Source organism: Diplotaxodon limnothrissa, linkage group LG18 (assembly GCF_057381915.1).
Source record: "Diplotaxodon limnothrissa isolate DT_005_m linkage group LG18, D_limnothrissa_male_GT1.1, whole genome shotgun sequence".
In the NCBI taxonomy this organism is placed as follows: domain Eukaryota; kingdom Metazoa; phylum Chordata; class Actinopteri; order Cichliformes; family Cichlidae; genus Diplotaxodon; species Diplotaxodon limnothrissa.
In genome coordinates this window covers 27,854,960-27,874,923 of record NC_140613.1, presented here as the reverse complement: position 1 = coordinate 27,874,923, position 19,964 = coordinate 27,854,960, and the positions used below count along the sequence as shown (strand labels likewise).

At 40.6% G+C, this 19,964-nt stretch overlaps 3 protein-coding genes across 3 annotated transcripts; all 3 read right to left on the bottom strand.

Annotated features, from left to right (window-relative positions):
- Positions 1-1,062: 1,062 nt before the first annotated feature.
- casp8 (caspase 8, apoptosis-related cysteine peptidase) lies at positions 1,063-7,838 on the bottom strand. The gene is made up of 12 exons (XM_085379016.1): positions 7,669-7,838; positions 6,797-6,938; positions 6,487-6,662; positions 6,297-6,402; positions 3,654-3,783; positions 3,497-3,555; positions 3,368-3,410; positions 3,170-3,234; positions 2,964-3,075; positions 2,682-2,809; positions 1,874-2,259; positions 1,063-1,238 (listed from the first exon to the last, which is right to left on the bottom strand). Exons 2-12 carry the CDS (start codon positions 6,905-6,907, stop codon positions 1,103-1,105), a joined length of 1,452 nt encoding a protein of 483 aa, XP_085235142.1. The 5' UTR covers positions 6,908-6,938; positions 7,669-7,838; the 3' UTR covers positions 1,063-1,102.
- A 594-nt stretch (positions 7,839-8,432) lies between these two features.
- LOC146613879 (ciliogenesis-associated TTC17-interacting protein-like) lies at positions 8,433-11,422 on the bottom strand. The gene is made up of 9 exons (XM_085379018.1): positions 11,305-11,422; positions 10,976-11,158; positions 10,831-10,886; positions 10,633-10,719; positions 10,247-10,414; positions 10,034-10,158; positions 8,884-8,960; positions 8,722-8,792; positions 8,433-8,621 (listed from the first exon to the last, which is right to left on the bottom strand). The coding sequence occupies exons 1-9, from the start codon at positions 11,420-11,422 to the stop codon at positions 8,433-8,435; spliced, it is 1,074 nt and encodes a 357-aa protein (XP_085235144.1).
- A 2,770-nt stretch (positions 11,423-14,192) lies between these two features.
- On the bottom strand, positions 14,193-15,903 carry LOC146613878 (caspase-8-like). The gene is made up of 6 exons (XM_085379017.1): positions 15,860-15,903; positions 15,391-15,734; positions 15,274-15,290; positions 15,046-15,148; positions 14,420-14,963; positions 14,193-14,331 (listed from the first exon to the last, which is right to left on the bottom strand). Exons 2-6 carry the CDS (start codon positions 15,725-15,727, stop codon positions 14,193-14,195), a joined length of 1,140 nt encoding a protein of 379 aa, XP_085235143.1. The 5' UTR covers positions 15,728-15,734; positions 15,860-15,903.
- Positions 15,904-19,964: the final 4,061 nt, after the last annotated feature.

The following is a 19,964-nucleotide window of genomic DNA, read 5'->3' as shown; positions in this document are numbered from 1 at the left end:
CTGTGTTGTGTTGTTTGTTACGTTGTGATGTGTCATATCGTGTCGTGTTGTGTTATATGTAGTGCCGACGTAGGACAGTTTTTCCAATTTCATTGTACTACTGTACTATGTATGACTGTGCAATGACAATAAAGAGTTATCTTATCTTATCTTATCAGATAAGCTCATTCATGATTTGACAGGAAAAAGATATGCCTGTTTAAGTATTATAGAGTACTGTAAAAATTCTCTAGTCACTCTTCATTTCTTTATGTTTTGCTTCCAAGGAACCAGAATTTGCTTCTTCTTTTTTTCAAAGCGGTCTTAAACAATAATCATTGGCTGCTTCTTCAATCATTTTTAGTCCAATTCTTTTATCTGATCTGAGGATGTTTTTCCTTTATCTTTAGGCACTTTCCAAAAACACATTTCTTCAAATTTATCGGATACATACTGTCAGTCCCTATAAAAGTAGTGGACAGAAGACGATGTAGCAGGCCTTTAAAAACTATCTACAGCAGGTGAACAGTATATGAAATTCATGTCCCTAATAAATATGAAGAAAATCTAGCACCTGAGAGATCTGGCCCTTCAGTTTATCCAGCTACTGTCCACTTAAGTCTCATCAGACAAGGTCTTCGTGGAAGGGTGGCTGTCAACAAGCCATTCTTAAAGGGAAACGGGAAGAATGGGTTGAGGCATTCCAGATTACACAAGACCTGCAGTGAAATCAGTCCAGCTCTTATGCAGTGACGGATCCAAATGTAAAACTTTTGGTGTGTGATTCTTATATAATGCTTTTTTCTTCTTTGAGCGCTCAAAGTGCTTTATGCAACCTGTTGCTCAAATGTTAAGAAGTGGTGTAAGAGTGTAAGATTTGATTTCATGATTCTTAGGTGAAAATCAATTTTCTAGAGTTTGGAAAACACCAAATAAAAAAAAATCCTATTTATATTTGAGAAATGACAAAAATGTACCATTTCATTTGCCACTGTGGATAATTTTTATTCAGTTCATAATTACAAAAATCACATTTATCAAACCAAACACACACACAGTGTAAACTGTAATGTGAATCCAGGAATTGTGTAGACATGCAGTGTTGTATTTGGTCACAGTCGGGTCATACAAATTTGAGGACGAGCTTCTTGGTGAGAGTGTAGTTGGGCTGTGGCATTTGTTTGTGGGATAAATACTCTCCTTTGCTGACCTCCCTGTTCACACGTGTCAGGACAGTGAGGATATCGTCCATCTCCTGTCTGGAAGGAACACACGTGAAACAAAAAGGATTCATCTTGGATAATTTTAACAAAACACGCAGCTCATGCCAACACCATGTTTGAAACCACCAAAAGCAGGAAGACAGAAATGTACAAAGATTTGATGCATTTGATTTGTCTTCCCTGATGACTTTTGAGCCTCAGAAAATGGGTGCAACTTCAAAACAGTTAAGACTGTGCTTTTTGTAAAACCCCTTGAATAAAAGCACAAGGTCTGATTGTGTGAAAATGTATTGAGGCGCTCTACAGAGGAAAAACTACAACATTTGTGTCTTTGTCCATAATTCTATGGACCGAACTGTATGTAACAGAAATTACATTAAAAAAAAATCTACTTTGTAGGAAACTACTGCACTATGACCTTCCCATATGTCAGTAGTACATATGGGCCAGAGGGGCCGATGGCGCAATATGGCAGCCTCGCTTCTGTCAGTCTGCCCCAGGGCAGCTGTGGCTACAACTGTAGCTTGCCTCCACCAGTGTGTGAATGTGAGAGTGAATGAATAGTGGAATTGTAGAGCGCTTTGGGTGCCTTGAAAAGCGCTATATAAATCCAATCCATTATTATTATTATAGTATGGTCTGCCATAAAGAAACTAATCAGTTCAACTCACCTTCTTGCTGCTATTGTCAGCTGCTTGCACAGCTCCTGGATGTAGATAGATCCCGTAACTGTGTTTCGAAATGATTTGAATTCCTCCACAGTGGCCATGCCGATCAGAAAGTCTGCTAGTTCAGGCACTAGCACTGCCTCATCAGGGATTGAAGCGTCTGATTGCAGTGCTCCTTTGTTTTGCTTCTCGTCCTCTCTGCTGCTGGGATAGTATCCTTTCTGGTATTCTTCACCTTGACAGGCTTGAATGAAGAAGAGTTTGGGCTTCCCTGCCAAGGTTGAGGCTCTTCCACTTGTAAAGGGGTCCGTCAGCTCTTTCAGGAGCACCTTTCCCCCATCAGTGCCAAAGACACACCCCTTTTCTCCATGTGAAAGAACGCACACCACCTTAAATCAGAGGTAGATATATGTTTTATTATTTATACTAACACTACTACTGACATTGTCGATGTAGCTGCTGTTACAATCACAGAGATATGCACTACATGGTGACATTTTCAGAAATGTGCTGATCCCAGCTAAGACCTTTTTGAGAAGACAGATACCACATATCTGCACAGTAAATATGAAACAGTAGCTGGCTCATTTACTAAAGAAAAAAATGTAAATGTAATATTAATAAGTTAGGGTTTTATGGTAAAGTATTTGCAGGTTACATTTAGCCTCAGAGCCTGCTGCTTGTATTCTGTATGGCTGTGTTGCCAATCTTCTCAGATATCTCTTATTTAAAAAAGAAAAAAATTCAAAATAAGTGTAAATGTATAAAATGCATGAAGTACTACAACTCTAAAAGGTGTGTGACTACACACCAAGGCATCATGATTTGTAAAATTAATCCTGCCAAGATCATTTATTTCCTTCTTCATCTGCTCTGCAGTACAGTTGTTGTGTATCTTCACTTGAAAACCTAAGCGAGTGAACACTTCTGTCAGAGTATCTGTATCAGACAGAAAAGAAGCAAAAGAAGGATTATAAGTACATTACATGGTCATGGCATACGTATATATGCATTAATTGTTACAGGGCTCAGGAGCTTCCAGATAAAACAGTCATAGATAAATCAGGTCATTGTTTAAAGGCAAGAACTGTACCTGCATCCTTCTGAGTTCCTTTTCGATTACTCAGATGTGTTGCTGTAAAGATCTCATTGTTGAAGACCACGCACAGACCACGTGGGTTATGAGTCAGTGTGTAGTAGTCTGACTACAGGACACAAACACAGCAAACAGGCCGATCATAAATGTTACTGATGTGACAAAAGAATGAATGAAAGCATGAGAGCCTGTGAATGGATTACCTGATCAGGAAGAGAGGTGGGATTTGTTTCTAGTTGTGCATCAGTGTTAATACTCTCTCTTCGATCTAAACAAAACATTACAACAATGTAAACTTGTATATCAATCATGAGTATGATAAAAATAACAAAAAACATAAGTGTGACAACAGAAGGTTTAACAAATAATAATCACAAATAAATTTTAATAGAGACACCTACAGTTGGGCTGAGTTTCAGTTATAGACAGTGGCTCATGGGTCCTCTGTGGGAATAAAACAAAGCAGTCAGCAAACTGACAAACTGCAACATTAACTGCTCAGAAACACACATTTACAGACACACATAGACCTCAATATCCATGCTGACATCAGGGGGTAACGTGAACTGCTGCCGTTGCTGACCGCCTCCTGTAACGATCACAATCATTTGATGGTGTTACCAACACATTCAATTTCCACATGTATGTATATGTACATGTGCGGGTATATGGAAGTGGATCCTATACCTTGTGTGTACTCCTCTAAAGTAATTGCCAGTTGTTGATCACACTCTTGCAGTGCTTTATGTAGCAAGCTAACATCTGTCTCTGATAGTAAAGCAGATTTTTCCATTTCTGCAAACACGTCCAGCGGTGTCTGGAATGAAAAGACAGAAAGTTTTTAGTTCACAGAGGCTGTTTGTGGGACAGTCATCATCTCTGGTGCCATCAAATCCACAACACGGTTTCCATTTGCATCAAATGCAAAGCACAGAAAATAATGGCTGCATGCCAAATATCCTTGGGCAAGATACTAACCCCATGTTTGCCTACTGGTGGTGGTCAGAGGGCCCGGTGGCGCCTGTGTCCGGCAGCCTCGCCTCTGTCAGTGCGCCCCAGGGCAGCTGTGGCTACAATGTAGCTTGCCATCGCCAGTGTGTGAATGTGTGTGTGAATGGGTGAATGACTGAATGTAGTGTGAAGCGCTTTGGGGTCCTTAGGGACTAGAAAAGCGCTATATAAATACAGGCCATTTACCATGTGTTACACTACAACATGGGGATACAGAAATATGCATTAGAACTCAAACACTGGGCCTCATGGCCCAGCACCATGACAACGGTGGTTGGTTGGCAGCATAATGGTGGCAGCAGGGAGATCCCATAAAGACTCTTTTAAATAGAGCCAAATGCACAAACAAACTTGGAGACAACGGCATACATCCATCACGTACAAACAGGAATTTGGTAGTACTAGTATTCTGATTAGGGCTTGGAGCAGGGGTAACCATCTCCAGGCCTCTAGTGCCAGTGTTTTAGATGCGCTCTACAAATGCAGGCAGGCCATAATACTTAGTGGAGATTTTAATTGAATTTAAGAAAAATACAAAACAGTGAGATTCCATATTACAGAAATTCAACCAAAGTAATAGACATTATTATTTACAAATAATCTATGCTGAATTCAGAAAGTTACTTGTGGGACTCCTTAAAGTTCAGTGCTCAAACCTAAACTGTTCAAACGGTATGTCTATAAATTTATGTTGTTCTGGGATAAAAAAGTGAAGCAGCATTTCAATACAATTTAAAGGGAATTGTAAGTTTTTAAATATGAATAAATTATCACTAACCTATAGCAAAATAAAGAAGAAGGATAATTATATAATAACAGGAAAATTAAATAACAAATTCCAAATAACGATGAATAACAGTTAAACAAAAGAGGTGTAAATAGATGGAAATTGACACCACCAAAAAAATATATCTTCAATTACAAAATTAATTGTTCCTTGTTAGTTTCACATAGTAAGGATGTCAAACTCATTTTGATTTCAAGTGGGCCTGACCAGAGAAACACACCTTTCTGTCAGTGAAAAGACATTTAACTAATTTCAACAGCATATCTCAGTTTTTCTACACGACACAGAAATGCTGCTGTGGTAAACTTTCACCATGACTGTTTGGGTTTAAATTCTAAAAAATAAATGTGTCAATTTTCAGAGAAAATTCTAATAGTTCGTTGCCTCGTTGCCCTGACTGGCCTGTAAATAGGAAACAAGAAATGTGCTTTTTTGTGTGGACGCACAAGAAAACAACATCCAAAAACCTTCCATCTTTAACATTGAAAAAACAGGAACTTTTCTGTTTTTTAAAATAATGTAATTAATGTGGTGTACCAGGGATGGTCACCAGAGAGATGTGTATGGGTAGGAAAAGCCGAAAAATATATTGAATTATAGTTAAAAAGAATTTAGGCCTTGCTTCACATTTTCTAAAGCTGCCTAATGGGCAGGATTGGAGTCTTTTCTCAGACTGATTCTGGACCTCAGGCTTTGCGTTTAACACCCCTGTACAACATCAGAATAGTTAGAGGGATATCATGTGTTTGCTGATATATTCATCTCAGCATTTATGCATTTATATAAAAAAATAAACAGGAGAAACACCCTTCACCATATAACGATGGCTGATGTTATATGTTATATGTTAGTTACACACATGTTGTGAAAGCTGCAAACACAACAACCAGCTGATCCAAGCAAAAGTTGGGCAGAGTGTAAACAAGTAATCCATGACCTCTTATGACAATAAAAAAATTAATCTGATTTTAGCAAGGACTGTAAATAACTACATTTAATAAATAGTATGGAAATCTGTTTATGTTTCATGTGTCTGGAAAGAAATCCGCATTGGTTGCACTTTAGCTGCATGCAAAAATAAACAAATCCAGTTTTCCTGCTTTTACTTTTTTCCCCTCTTTAGAAGAAAACTCTTGAGAATCGATTAGTTTAAGCCAACCAACAGACTTTCAGTAAACTGCATGCTTTTATGATATCACTGATCTCAACTTTGCACTGATGATGTACAAAGCACAAAATAATAAACTGTATTCAGAGGCTGGTAGTTTCCACTTGAACTTCAGTGTGTGAAAAGCCACTGTAAACAGTACTCAGTCTATTTGACAGAACATTTCAAAGTAAAATTACCAGTTAACTACTCTTAGTAGTGGAAGCGTGTTCTTTACTGTGCTTATAAAATGAAAGGAAAAGTCGTTACATGCTGATCACAGTGAAAACAATCTAAATGTCAACTGTACAGCTAGCCTTTGATGTTCAGTAAAAAGCTTCTCACTCAAAAGCAGAAATGAAAAGGTGGATTGGTGTGTTCTCACCTTGGACAATTCCATTTGTCTCCTGCCCAGCTGGTCAGTCAGTAGAAACTTCAGCTTTTCAAAGTTCTCTGTAGTGAAGCCATTGTATATAGAATACAGGGTCTTCCTAATGGTCAGAGAAAAACTTTTGATATATTACTATTCCTATGCTGCATGCTGTACTATTAAGATAAAAACCGAAAGCTTTTACCTGTAGTCTGACAGGACAGGACTAGCATCTGTTTCCTCTGGCGGTCTGCTGTCTGTCTCCAGGACCCTGAGGAGATCTGCTCGATGGATGGTGTAGAGCAGCTGCCTGAGGAAGGCATCGTTTTGCAGCAGACCTTTTTCCTCTAATCTCAAGAACAGGTCTTTTGCATCCTTAATCTGTAGGGAAAAAAACCCACTCTTGAACATGCATATCCTAGGGCGTCATACTGTCAACGTGTTATTTAAAACAATTTCCCACAAACATGCTAACAAAACAAGTGTAAACACATTACAAAATTTGCTGTGCTCACGTTCTCCAGGCGTCTTCTGGTGACTACATCACGGCATAAGAAGCAAAGTTCTGCCACTTCAGAAGAGTCCAGGCCCTCATCTATGTGGGACAAAGTCAGCCTGTCCATCATGGCCTGGTCCTCAGCTCACAGCGATCTGCAGCTTTTATTGTTAACAGAAAACAAGTGTGCATGTTTTGATGGAGCAAAAACTGAAGTATTCAAAAACTTCATGCATTGCAAACAAGCAGTTTTACATTAATGACTAAAGATCATGGCTAGAATGTTAAAATAACGACAACAATAATAATAACACCACACCATACACGATAAGATGCCATTACTGCCCTACGTAGAAGCACCGCTATACTGTATGTTTTTACAGGGAAACACAGTAAGATGACTACATAGAGAACTTTGTCTTCCATCGCTGACCTTTCAACAGCGAACTGTTATCTTGATCATTATTAAATGGCACAGAGCTTTGGATGTTAGGCCACATCATCTCTGACTATCCAAACAAACAAACAAACACCTGCAACATTTAAATGTTATTTACAATTTCCTATGAAAGCCTGGTTTTAAATTGTGTATTTGCATGGCAGCTTATACGTGACGCGGTGTCTTTTCAGTCCTTCACGGTTTACTTTATTTCATGTTATTTTGGCCTCTCAATGCGTTCCTAGTAATCCCGTGTAGTCCCATGAAAAGACATCTGCGTGATACGACAGAGTGACGTCACTAACACTACCCACCCCGCCCCCCGCCGCCAGTTTTGTTTCTCTTGACAAAAACGAACATTAAAAAGTTTTAAGTCAATGTTACATAACGTGGCCCAGAGTTTACGCTAACAGTTTACGTCAGGTGAACTAAATTATGACGCTGAAACTTACCGCCGCTGTCTCTCGCTGTTAGTTTACAGCTCCTTAGCGAAAAGGGCGCGTCTTGTTAAATGCGAGGAAAATAACTTAAACAAATGAAAAAAAAAAACTTTTTGGGAGCGAAAAAAATACTGAAATATGTTTCAGTGGCTTTTATTTCCGCTTTCTGTTAGAGCTGCAAATTCTTTCGTTTTCGGAGCAAGCGCCTCACGTAACTGGATGTGACGTCACGGTATAGGAAGTTGAAGTTGAGTGTCGGGTGCTGGGTAGAAAATTTTAAAAAATAAAGGCCACATAGGCCACATTCACACACAAACTGTAGCGTTAGTGAGCTGACCAATATATTTTTCGCTTCACACTTGGCTACATGAGTTTACTAAGCTCAACTACAGCACATACTGGCACGTCTTTCATAATAAAATCCGTTTGTTTAGCATTGTAAACCTTTATTTTGAAAACTCCCATGCTTCTTTTTTTTTCTTAAACACATATTTATCGGCAGAGGGCTTTGCCCAAACGTGTACAAGAAACCCAAACTACTGAAACTGAAAAAAAAAAACCCAAACTTTATTTATCTGTCTTTTACTGGAAAGATCACAACGTTTGAGTTTTGATCGTTTGTGTTCCTCTCCACCAAATGTCCACAGATACAACTAATAGTCAGTCACTCGGAATAAAAAACAAAATAACTTTCTAAATGTCAGTGAAGATTATTCTCATGAACAAACATATATGAATCTTATAAAGAGACAGTTTGTGAGCATGTGATAATGTGACTAGAGGGACTGGGCTTCCTGGTCTGCGTCTGCAGGATGATTGGAGGCAAAAGGGGTGAAGTACTCTCTGGCAAACAGAAAAACGTCGTCTGGTTTCCTCAACAACAGCAACTGCAGGAAGTCAGATATTAGTGCTCGAATCTCTGGATGCTGTCTCAAGTATGAGGAGTGGTCGGCCTTAAGCTCTTCCTGCCAAAACAAGACATAAACACACATTCATTTTCTGCTCAGATGGTCAGTAGAGTAATGGAAGTCTAGTATTAATCTCCTGTTGCACATGACCGGCTACCTTTCTGTCCAGAAACTTAGAACGCATCTGCATGTCTTCCTCCCACACAAGGGGGATCTTCTTGAAATCTACTGTAAAATTACAAATACACAAATATCACTGAATCTTTCATTGGAATCATACCTCTTATGTGTGAATATGTGTGTGGGGGATGTGTGTAACCTTTTTCTGCCTTTGATGGCAACTCTAGAAGTCTCATGGTGACTGGTGACCCCACCTGAACTCTGGTCACCAGATGCCTGATCAGAGAATATAACGAGTCAAATTGAAAGCACTAGTGTAACACATAACAACAATAATAGCACTTACTTGTTATTCAGAAACCGCTTGAGTTAAACCAGAAAGTTCTCATGTATCACCAATATTCTTTCGCATACAAAAATCAGATGTGTCCTATTCCGTAGGTATATCTACACTTTATGGGAACCTTTCCCTTCAAAATGATCATTTTTAGAAACTGAATAGTTCCTAAGATGTCAAGGACACAAAGCAATTAACTATTCTACTATAGCTAATGTTATAGTTTGGACCCACAAAGAAGAAGCATCAATGGCTCCATTAGCAGTGGTTAATAGGTTTGGCTAACATGTGAAAGATCTCTAGTTTAAGACCAGGAGGTGACATAAATCACAAGCAGGGTTGTACCAGGAAGGATGCCTAATCAAACATGTGGGAAATAGTAGAAATTCTTCTTTTATTTACCCCTTTCCCTGTTTCATCCACACCTCTTTAACCTCACTTACTGTCGGAGTTTTCTTATCACTGGTGGGCTCCTTTGTTCCATACCTGAACTTACCTGGCACAGAGTATATAATGACTGCACTCCCTTCCACCTCACTCTGTTTGCTTCTGGACTGGGAGCAGCTAAGGTGAGTTAGCTTAATTTACTTATTTAGCTTTAAGTCAGTGACTTGAAATCTAACCTTGTTGGTCTTTTTAAGAGATTGCTAGTCCAAGTGTGGCAATCTTTTGTGTAATTTAAACTACCTTTTTCTACAAGTTAAATAAACCCAACCACTGGGGAATCACTGATGGTTCATTCATACTGGTTGCCCATGCTGATAACAGTCCTCTCCTTTTAACCTCCTAACTAATGGATCCCTTGTGATTAAGGGAAGCATTCAATAAGTAGTGCTATTGTGTGATTAAAATGCTTGTTGTTTAGTCTACATTAGTGACCTCCTATCAGCAGTAGGTAATATAAACATGAAACTCAACAGTGGGCAGCTGCAGTCTGTCTGGTGCACAGAGGGAGGCAGTAACACAGTCCAACATGTGTGGGATGATGGAGAGGTACATATATTAAGCTTACCCATCATCCAGGAAGTAGCACTGCCAGGTACTGGGGCTGCCCTCCATGGACTGAATAATCCTCTCTACCCCAAATACATCCAGGAGCTCACCCCCGACCTCTAGCTGCCTCTGATCCAGCTCTCTCTGAGCACAAAAGAGACCACAATCAGAGCTCAGTACTCAAACAAGTTACTGATGGACCAGGATGTCTTACACAGGCATAAAGACTTACAAAAGAGGTGTTAATTATGTGTAATCCTGGGTCTAAGGAGACAAACGTCATGTTTTCTGGCATCTTCCTCCTCAGAGCGATCAGGCGCATCAACAGCAAGCTAGAGCCCTCAGTTACCAGCCCTCTCAGGACAGACATGGGGTAGGACATGCTCTCTTCTGTCACCTCCTGTACACACACACACACACACACACACACACACACACACACACACACACACGCGCGCACACAAATGACAACATGCAGTAAATGCGCAACAGTAAGTAAAGATTTTGTAAATACTGGACTAACTCTTGCAAAGAGAGCGTGGAAGTTGCTCTGAATGACTGTGGTACTGTTTCATTAATATATTAGTGAGTTGACCTATAAAGCAGTGGTTATCTGACCTCTCCCACAGTCGTAACCTTATGGATCACCATCAGCCCATCACGCTGCACCATGTGACACCTCTTGTCCACACTATGGCCCTCAAGCTGAGGAGAGAAGTATAGAAGCACATCAAAGATGCAATATTTCCACTTAATGCATCTGCTGAGCTGAGTCAATGTAAAAAGAAACAGCCCGGAAAGGATTCAGCGACTCACCTTGACATATTCATGGTGATCTTCCTCCAGCACCTCCAGGTCAGTCGTTAGGTAGGCTTAAACAGAGTAAAGGGTATGAAGAGAAATACTAACAACAGGAAACAGCAAAGATCAGTTTGTCCTAGCATCCTCTGCCTGCTGTCACCTGTCACTGCTGTCCCACAGGGGCAGTCATCAATGGCTCCGTGGCTCTGAGCATGAAGCATCATGCATGGCTGCTCTCTCCGGGCAAACTCCACCGTCACACTGAACTCCCCCAGCTCTCTCCCCCCCTCTGATACAGTCACCAGCGAGTCTGCAAACACACACTTCTGCAGCTCGGCAGGCTCTGAGAAGCGAAGGGACACAGAAGGCAAAGCCAAAGTGGACAGATTCAAATATCTGTAATGATTTCACGGTTTTTTGCTTTTCAGGTAGTTTTGGACTCAGCTGTTTCCTACCGACCATATTAGCCTAAATTGGATGCGAACTCACCGATGCCGGACATGAACGTGACAGCTTCGTCAGAGGCTTCCAGCTCCTGTCGCTGTTCAGGTCCTTCAGTCCCCGCTGAAAAACCTACAGCAGTCTGTTCACACAGCGTGGCTTCCATCTTTAAAACAGCCTGAAAAGTGTGTGGGAGCAACTTCACAGGACACTCGCCTGCCTCGACAGACAGTCTGTCTGGGTAATTTTATGCAAAGCAGTCTTATCCCACACTTTTCCTGCTTAGCATTTTTCTGCTACGGAAGGGAAGCTGGCGACCAAATCTCTGTTGGCATGGCAACGACGCTGGAGTACCGTAAAGACCATTGTATGTGTGAATTGTAGGCTGACTATTCACCACCAAATCTAGAGGAAGGAATTATACAAAAATAGAGGCGCTGTACATAAGCTAATAAAAAAACAAAACAAAGAACACTGATTACTATTCCTCCTAAAAACCAGCAAATAATTTTTGTGAATTAATTTACTTAAGTCTGAGATCTTTACATCAAGCAAACAATTATGCAATACAATATATAATAGTGAATTCAGATCATAATTCTGATTGCAAAAGCTGCTAGACAGAACAATCTTAAAAACAGTCCTACTGTATTGTCAGGAGGACATCCTGGGCCACATTTGTGGGGGTCAGTCTAGCAGGCAACATGCTTGCTTTTCAAAATGATGGCCATTTCACATGTTATAGCAACAAGGGAGCTTAAATGTTTTTTTTTTTAAATTTGATCATTTTATTTTTTTTATTTAAAAGGGACAGTGCAGTTTAACATATTTCAAGTGCAAGACATGAAACTGATGTGCCGCACACAGGTTTATAGCTACTGCTAATTTTCAACAATTGTCCCTTGTTGGGCTTACAATCTAAATAGATACATTTGTAGATATTATGTTTCTGTTGCTAAAAGTCGATTTTTTTTCATTCAATATTCTTGGGGATTCTTATTTTGAATTTAGTAGGACTTCAGAAATGTACAGTAAACCTATCCCACTTAACCAATTGTTACGGCCCTAGCAGGGCCTCCTCCTGAAGGTGCCTGTGTGGGCGTGTCCCACCACCTCTTTTGCCTGAGGTGCCACCTTTCCCTGTTACACAGCTGACTCACATCAGTAATTAAAAGTATTTAAGCCCAGGGAAAGGTGAGCTCTGGGCCAGAGTGCCAGTAGTGTGGTTACAGCTAGTGAGCTGAGTGGGTGTTGTGTTTGCAGCTAGTGAGCTGTGTTTTTGGTGGTTTTCAGCTAGTGAGCTGCTCTCTTTCTTTTTGGCTTACGTTTTACTTTATTGACCAACACCTAAGTTTTGTTTGTTTTCTTAAATGGTGATAGCAGCTTGTCCGTCTCTTTTACTTGGTATGAATTGAGACTTTAATACTCTTTAATTTACCCTTTTGCCTCCTTGACTCCTTTTTCTGACCCGGTCACTTTTGTTACTTCCCCCTCCCCGCCTAGACCCCTCAGGGGAACGTAACAAAATGTTTGATTCAGTGTCCTTTGTAGTGGACAGCAAGACTCCCACATTTTCAATCTGTGTCCACACTTCAGGAAGCAGAGGGCTGAGTGATGTAGAGTTCTTTTAAATTCTGGATTTCACTCAGTCAGACTTGCATATAGGATGAGGCGGGGGAGTGCAGGGAGGTGAGAGTCAGAGGGCACACCAGCTTCTGAGGAGCCTGAGAAGGAAGCCACTGTCACTTATGGACAAGCGTGTAACCAAAGGTGTTTTTTGGCTCTACCCGTTCTTTCTTTATGGATTCAATTTCAACCCTATTAACACTGGGTTGAAAGACTAACAATAAACATGAAAACAGGGCAACTCTGTCTATAACCACCATGACTGGAGGATCACTGATGTAATCAGTGATCAGACAGCCAGGTTCTTGAAAGTGTCAAAGCACACAAACCAAAGGGAGATGCTCATCTCTGCAGGCAGCCCAAACATTTATAAGCTGCATATCATACGTTAATATCTATGACATGACTTGAATCTGGATATATTCAGTACTATTTATAGCAATTTCAATGCATATAGACAGATTGTTTAAGACTGTTACTTTCCAGCACTGACAAGATGACTTCAATGTGTGATCAGACGATAGAAGGCCAGTGCAGATGTTTCCTACAGCACTTACGCAATACCTATTAACCATAATAGGCTTCAGCTGTGGTCTCTTTGCTCCAGCATAGACTACTCAAACACTGGGATGTTCTTCTCTGAACTTCACCTTCCTTTTTTTTAAATCAAGTATTTCCCTTCATCTAACAGTTCAGAGATCCACATGAAAAAAAACAAAACAAAATGAGGGACAGAAGAAAATAAACAACATTTTTGAAAAAAGGTTTTGCTGGAACATGTTTCTTTCAACCACATATGGTAGCCATGGTAACTTTCAGGATTTGTGGAGGGAGAAATCAAGTCAAACAGTTCTGAAGCAAACTGATGTATTCTGAGAGAATTAAAAGACATAACAAGTGAAATGTAACATTTTTATTGTTACTATCAGGAGACCGTTGTGAGATTTGTTGTTTGAAATAAAAGTAACCTTTTTGATTGATTAAGTAATGTTACTAGGTTTAAGAATGTAAAGGCTCAGTTTAGGAAAAGCACCCGTGAAGCTCTACTGCAGCACATGTAAAAACCTCCCAACACAAATAACACCAGTTGTGTTCCCAGTCTGAGATTTATTCTTTGATATAAAACTGCTACAGTATAAAATGCAGCACCTCAATGCGAGATTCAGATTTAGAAAAATAAAAGATTTAAAATGATGACAGAAAGATGGAAAATATAAAGGAAACATTTTAAGAAACATAATAAGTAACTCTGATAAGTAATCATGCATCCCTAGTTGCACAGTAAGATGTGCTGTATTTCCATGATGACTTCAGGTGCGCTGAGGTGGCAGCACAAGTTTCTTTCTCAGGGTGAATCTCACTTCAGGCATCTGCTTGGCCAACGAGGAGGTCTCTCTATGTGCTACATCATCGTTCACGTAGTGGAGGATGGAGACGATGTCTTCGCCCCTAAGAGCATTTATAGAGATACAAAAACATGTTGATATCACTGTCAGGGTCAGTGTGCACATGTGTTTGGTGATTTTAAAACAATTACCTGGGACAGCGCTCCTTCAGCTGCTCACAAAGAGACTGAACGAACCAGCTTCCATCGACTATATGTCTAAGTGAAGCATGATCTTCAACAGTGGCTATGGCAACCAGAACATCAGCTTCCTCAGGGATGGTCAATGGTGAAGAATCATCATCAGTCTCCATCAGCTGCACTCCATGCTGTATGTTACTTCCTTGACAGGCCTGGATCAGGAACACTTTGGGCTTACCGGTGAGGACGGACTGGTCACACCCCCTGAACTTCCGGGTAATTTCTTTAATGGGGAGGGGGTTCCTGTCAGTTCCCAAAACTACACCCTTTTTTCCGTGACTCAGAATAGAGCAGATGAAAGCATCACCGTGCTCAAGGACCTGCTGAGGATCAACAAAGCTGCTGCCATCCCACTCTTTTAAGTTGAACTTCTGCAGCTGAGACATGTCTGCCAGGGAAGCAACAAACGTCAGTGCCTGATCCATCTGATCCTTGTTCAGGTCTTCACACATCAGCACTCTGAAGCCCAGACACCTGAACACCTCTGCCAAGCTTTCTGCAAAAAATGTAATTAGAGAAAAATATTTAAGCACCAGATACTAACAAGAAAGAATAAAAAATCTGCCCCTGAAACTTACGGGCGTCTTTATCTGTCCCTCTTCTCTGTGAACCATCCTTGAAGTTCTTATTGTTTATGATCACGCAGAGGCCGACGGGCCGGCTAATGATTTGATAAACATCCTAAAGAGTGGACACCAAGATTTTACATGTGTTACTACAGGATGCGTAACCACAGAATTTCATCTACATATCTGTCTCAAGCAATGTCACAAGTGTAGGAGGCTGTTTCTGCATCACCATCTTACCTGTGACATATTCCCATCTTGTAGCAGAACATGTGAGGGAAGAACAATAAAACTGAGGTAAACAACCAAACACAACAGGAGACACAGTGTTTCTATACTGTGTTACGTGTGTGTTACCGTGCTGACATGAAGACACTTGGACAGGCTCGGATAAAAGGGGGGTACAACTCAGCTGTAAACTCGCCAGCAGAGGGAAAGTTTCTTTAATGGCGCCATCGGTTTGCAGGAGGTTCAGGAAGTCTTTGCATGTTTTTTCTCCTTTATTCATGATCTTATCCACGAGCTCATTGACGTGTGTCTCCACATTTGCACTGTTGATGCTTTTAAGATTGTTGTATTCCCGCTGAGTGATCAGCTTATTCTCATAAACTTTGTTGAGAATTAGCCTGTGGTCTCCGGACAGACTCTCATGAATGGCTGTTTTATTGCTCCTTATTGCATTTTGGGCCGACATGCTGAATCTGCGCAAAGGAAAGAGTCAGAGGTGATCCTAAAAACTACTGTCTATGAGAAGGAAGTGGTTTACTACAGTTTACTATCGTAATAATAGCTGCACATTATATTACATAAAACGTAATTCTCTTACGGTCAGTTGGAACTTCTGCTGTCCTTGAAAACGAAACCTCGTTCCTTCTTTCAAATAACATTGAGCTCGAAACTATCCCGCCTTCTGAGAACAGACTCGGAAGTGACTCAGATCCTCCAATAACGACTACACGCTATACAATAGCGCCCTCTACTTCTGGACAGCAGGAATAACAGGTTTACAGCCTTTGGTGTAGCACTGAGAAGAAGCTGTGCTGCAGCATCCCTGTCGCAGCAGAGAGTATTCCCCACAAATCCCCCACCCTGCTGCAAAAACGCACAGTATTATTACACAAACATAACATATTTTGTAAAGATCTCACAGTGAATTTCACACTGAATTTATCCGTGTGTGCGTGTGTGTGCACGCCCATGTGCAACTGTACATTGTAAATCATGATTAAAAGGCATAAAAGCTGCATTTTAAGAAATAAATTTATGGAGCGCATTGTATTTACCATGATAATTTATTTGGTGAAGGTAGACCCTTTGTATATGTGGAAAACAAACCACATATCTGCCAACCTGCTGCCTCAGGCTCAGGTGTTCCACTCCCATTGCCCCATTCCCACACACTGATATCTGAGGATGGAGGTTAGTTATTTTATGTCACAAAACAAGTGGAATTGTGTAAGGAAAAAAAAATCTTTCCTTTTTGCTAAGGCATATAGGATTCCCATGATGCATTGAGTATTTCTTCCTCAGTCACATTTCTCACTCACTGTGTGTTAATAGACCTCGCTGCATTGAATTATTAATCTTCAGCTCTCTTCCACAGCATGTCTTTTATCCTGTCTTCCTTCCCTCACCCCAACTGGTTGCAGCAGATGGCCGCCCCTCAGGGCCGTGCAGAGAGGTTTAAAGGGGCGGGTGCTCAAAGTTAAAAAGGGGCACATTGAACCAGGCTGAATAACAACAACACACATTCATCAAGAATCTAATATGGGAAGGGCAGGGCTGTGTTGATCTGAGACTGTAGACATTAAAAAGTCCATAGGAGAGATGGTAGCTGATTAAACAAGTGTCATGAGATAATAACAAAATGCAAAGATTGGTGACAGCGCTTGGAACCATAAGGCAACAAAAAACTGTGAGAAATAATTTAGGCTCTGCCTGTGAATCACTCTTTGCTTCTCTTCTTCCATCCCATCATTTCATATATCACTCTCCACTTGCTATGTGAGAACAAGGCACAACTTGCTATTGCAATAAACTATAATTTAATTATCCACACCTAACAACTCTTGCACTTAATCTATAATAAAATGATGACAGAAAAATGTTATAGCACTGCTTTTAGTAGCCTCACACAGCTCCTACTGTTTCCTCCTCATGTCCTTACCAGGCATGTCTGGACAATGTTATATCATGAGTAATATTTTTTTTTAAACTCCATCTAAATAAAACACACACATGCACGCACACACAGGGACATTTTAGACCTTCTTCAGAATACTGTACTATGGGCATCATGGTGCTGATCCAGAATCCTTACATTATTATTTATTACTAGAGCTACAATAATAAAGCAATGAGGAGGGGGAAGTAATAAATATGAAATAATGTATTTATGATGATTCCATTTGTTTCACTATCCACTCTGTGCAGGGGCAAAGCTTATTACATTTTTAAACTGTAGAGATACAATCATTTTACTGCTGTAAAATCCAACTTTTGTCTTATTTAAAATATAAATCTAATATAATCTGCTTCTTAATGTATGTTCTTTAAAATACAGCTTGTGTTTTTTAATATATTATAATAATTATTATGTGGACATGCATATTAGACCGTTTTTTAGTGAAATATAATCCCTCCAGAAAGGCAGGAAAAGCCCGGAAACTTACTTTAAAACTAAATATGTTTCTAAATACTTTAAAACTAAATATGTTCCCTAAAACGGTGACAGAGCTACAGACCCATGACAGCCTTACACAGGTAGCCAGCAGCTATGACCAGCACTACTTGTGCAGTTAATAAAAGGACAGGTAATGTTTGTCGCGCTGTTGCACACACAGCACGCTCGTTTGTTTCAGTTCGTCAGTTGCCACAAGACAGCTTACCAACGTGTACGTAATAAGCTAATACTCCTGGGTGCTATACACTACAGTTTACGCTGTACACCTACTTACTGGTTTTGTCGCATCAGTCTGTGTCTCTGAGTTAACTTGTGTTTCTCCTACAGCTCCGGACCGCTAAAAATGCGCGTGCTCTTTGTGAGCTCGTTCCCGGCTCGTAACCAGCGCGTTCTGCCGTCAAGGGCGATCATTGGTTAAATGTGATCATGTGACTGATGCAAGCCAGATCCTTTTATTTAGCAAAACTGTGATTAATAGTTAAATATTATTGTTGAGGGGCACAGACAGGACTCCGCACGCACACACACATAAAAAAAAAAAAAAAAATTGCCTCAACAAAAGGGCACTTTGGGCACCCATCAGGAAAGGGGCGGGTGCTCAAGCCCCTCTAGCCCCCCCCTCTGCACGTGCCTGCCGCCCCTCCCTGAGCCTGGTTCTGCTGGAAGTTTCTTCCTGTTAAAAGGGAGTTTTTCGCTTCAAACTGTGGCCAAAGTGCTTGCTCATAGGGGGTCATGTAGGGCTGGGTATCGTCACTGATTTCTAGAATGATTTGATTCCGATTCACAAGGTCCCGAATCGATTCGATCCACGATTCGATTCGATTCAACACTCGCAAGACTTTTTCAAAGGTGTGAGCATCACAGCAGATACCTTTGTGTCAAAGTAGCTGAAGATAAAACACAGAAAAACATGAAGGTGATTTTCCTGGCCTGGATTTTATAAAAATATTCTGCAGTACATCAAAAATGAAAGAAAACCATTAATCAACATATGAACATTACCTCTGAAGTTACAGCAGTTTCATTAGAGACACGGCTAAGTGTTTTGCATTTTGTATAATTTTAAAAAGTTTAAATTTGTTCAGTAGCCTATTGAACGACAGAAATTAGGTTTTCTAAGTAAAAGGGGAAAAAAACAGTAGACTTGTGCATAACAAGCAAGCGAATAATGCAGAAAAAAGATTTTTAGCTGGGAAACTGTTCTATACAGAGAGCGCGAGAGAGAGAAAGAGCTGTGCATGAAGTGTGATTTTTATCATGGTGGAAGCAAAACAGCAAAAGTCAGAGGGAATGCATGACGATGTTTATGTGAAGCGTAGTTTGGATCTTCTTTTGCTGCTGGTTCGGTCAATATTGTTTGGAGAGAGCAGTGGCGGCTGGCCCATAGGGGGCGCTCGGGCTCCGCCCCCCCAAATGTGGAGGAGTAAAAATATATATTTTTAAAAAATTCATCAATGATAGTTTTACTATGTGTGTGCCCATATACAGCCAGGCGTATTTTAACATTTTCACCAGCTGACTCATTAAAGTTCAACCAACAAACGGTGTTTTTCTTCTTCTGGGGCGCTCGTCAAAGCGCCCTTGATATGCAGCGAAATAGCCTATCATTAAATGGTTGCCAGGGGAAAATAATAAATATTTGACCTATCAGCGTCGCTGAATTAAATGGTTTGGGGGCGCTTAAAATTGCGCCCCTGCAGAAAACGCGCGAAGATTTGCTGTTCTAGAATTTTACCTCAGTCAGTAGCCTAAGTGAGCTATAAGGTCAGAGAGAGACGATGGCAGCGGTATTGTTAACGGTTGAGGCACAGCCTCCCCCAAATTCGGTTAGATCGCTTCTAACCTACCCTTTTGCCAGAAGGACAATGGCAGAAAAACTGCAAGTTAAAGAGTTGGGACCTGACAAGCCCGAAATTCAACTAACCCAGGCAACGAAGGAGAAGTCAAAAGCATACAACAGGACTTTTTGTCGGAGTTGGTTCCAGCGCAAGTCGTGGCTGACAGGCTGTGGAACAGCTAATGCACTTTTTTGTTTCCCGTGCATACTGTTCAAAAGTGACAAGTGTGATTTGACGTGGACACAATCTGGACAAACCGACTTAAAGCACCTCTCCGAACGAATCAAGAAACATGAAAGCTCACGAGTTCATATGGACAACAGTGTAAAGCTAGCTGTGCTAGGGAAAACTAGCATAGCGGCGCAGCTAGATGATGGACATCGGATTGCTTTAAGAAGGCACAACGAAGA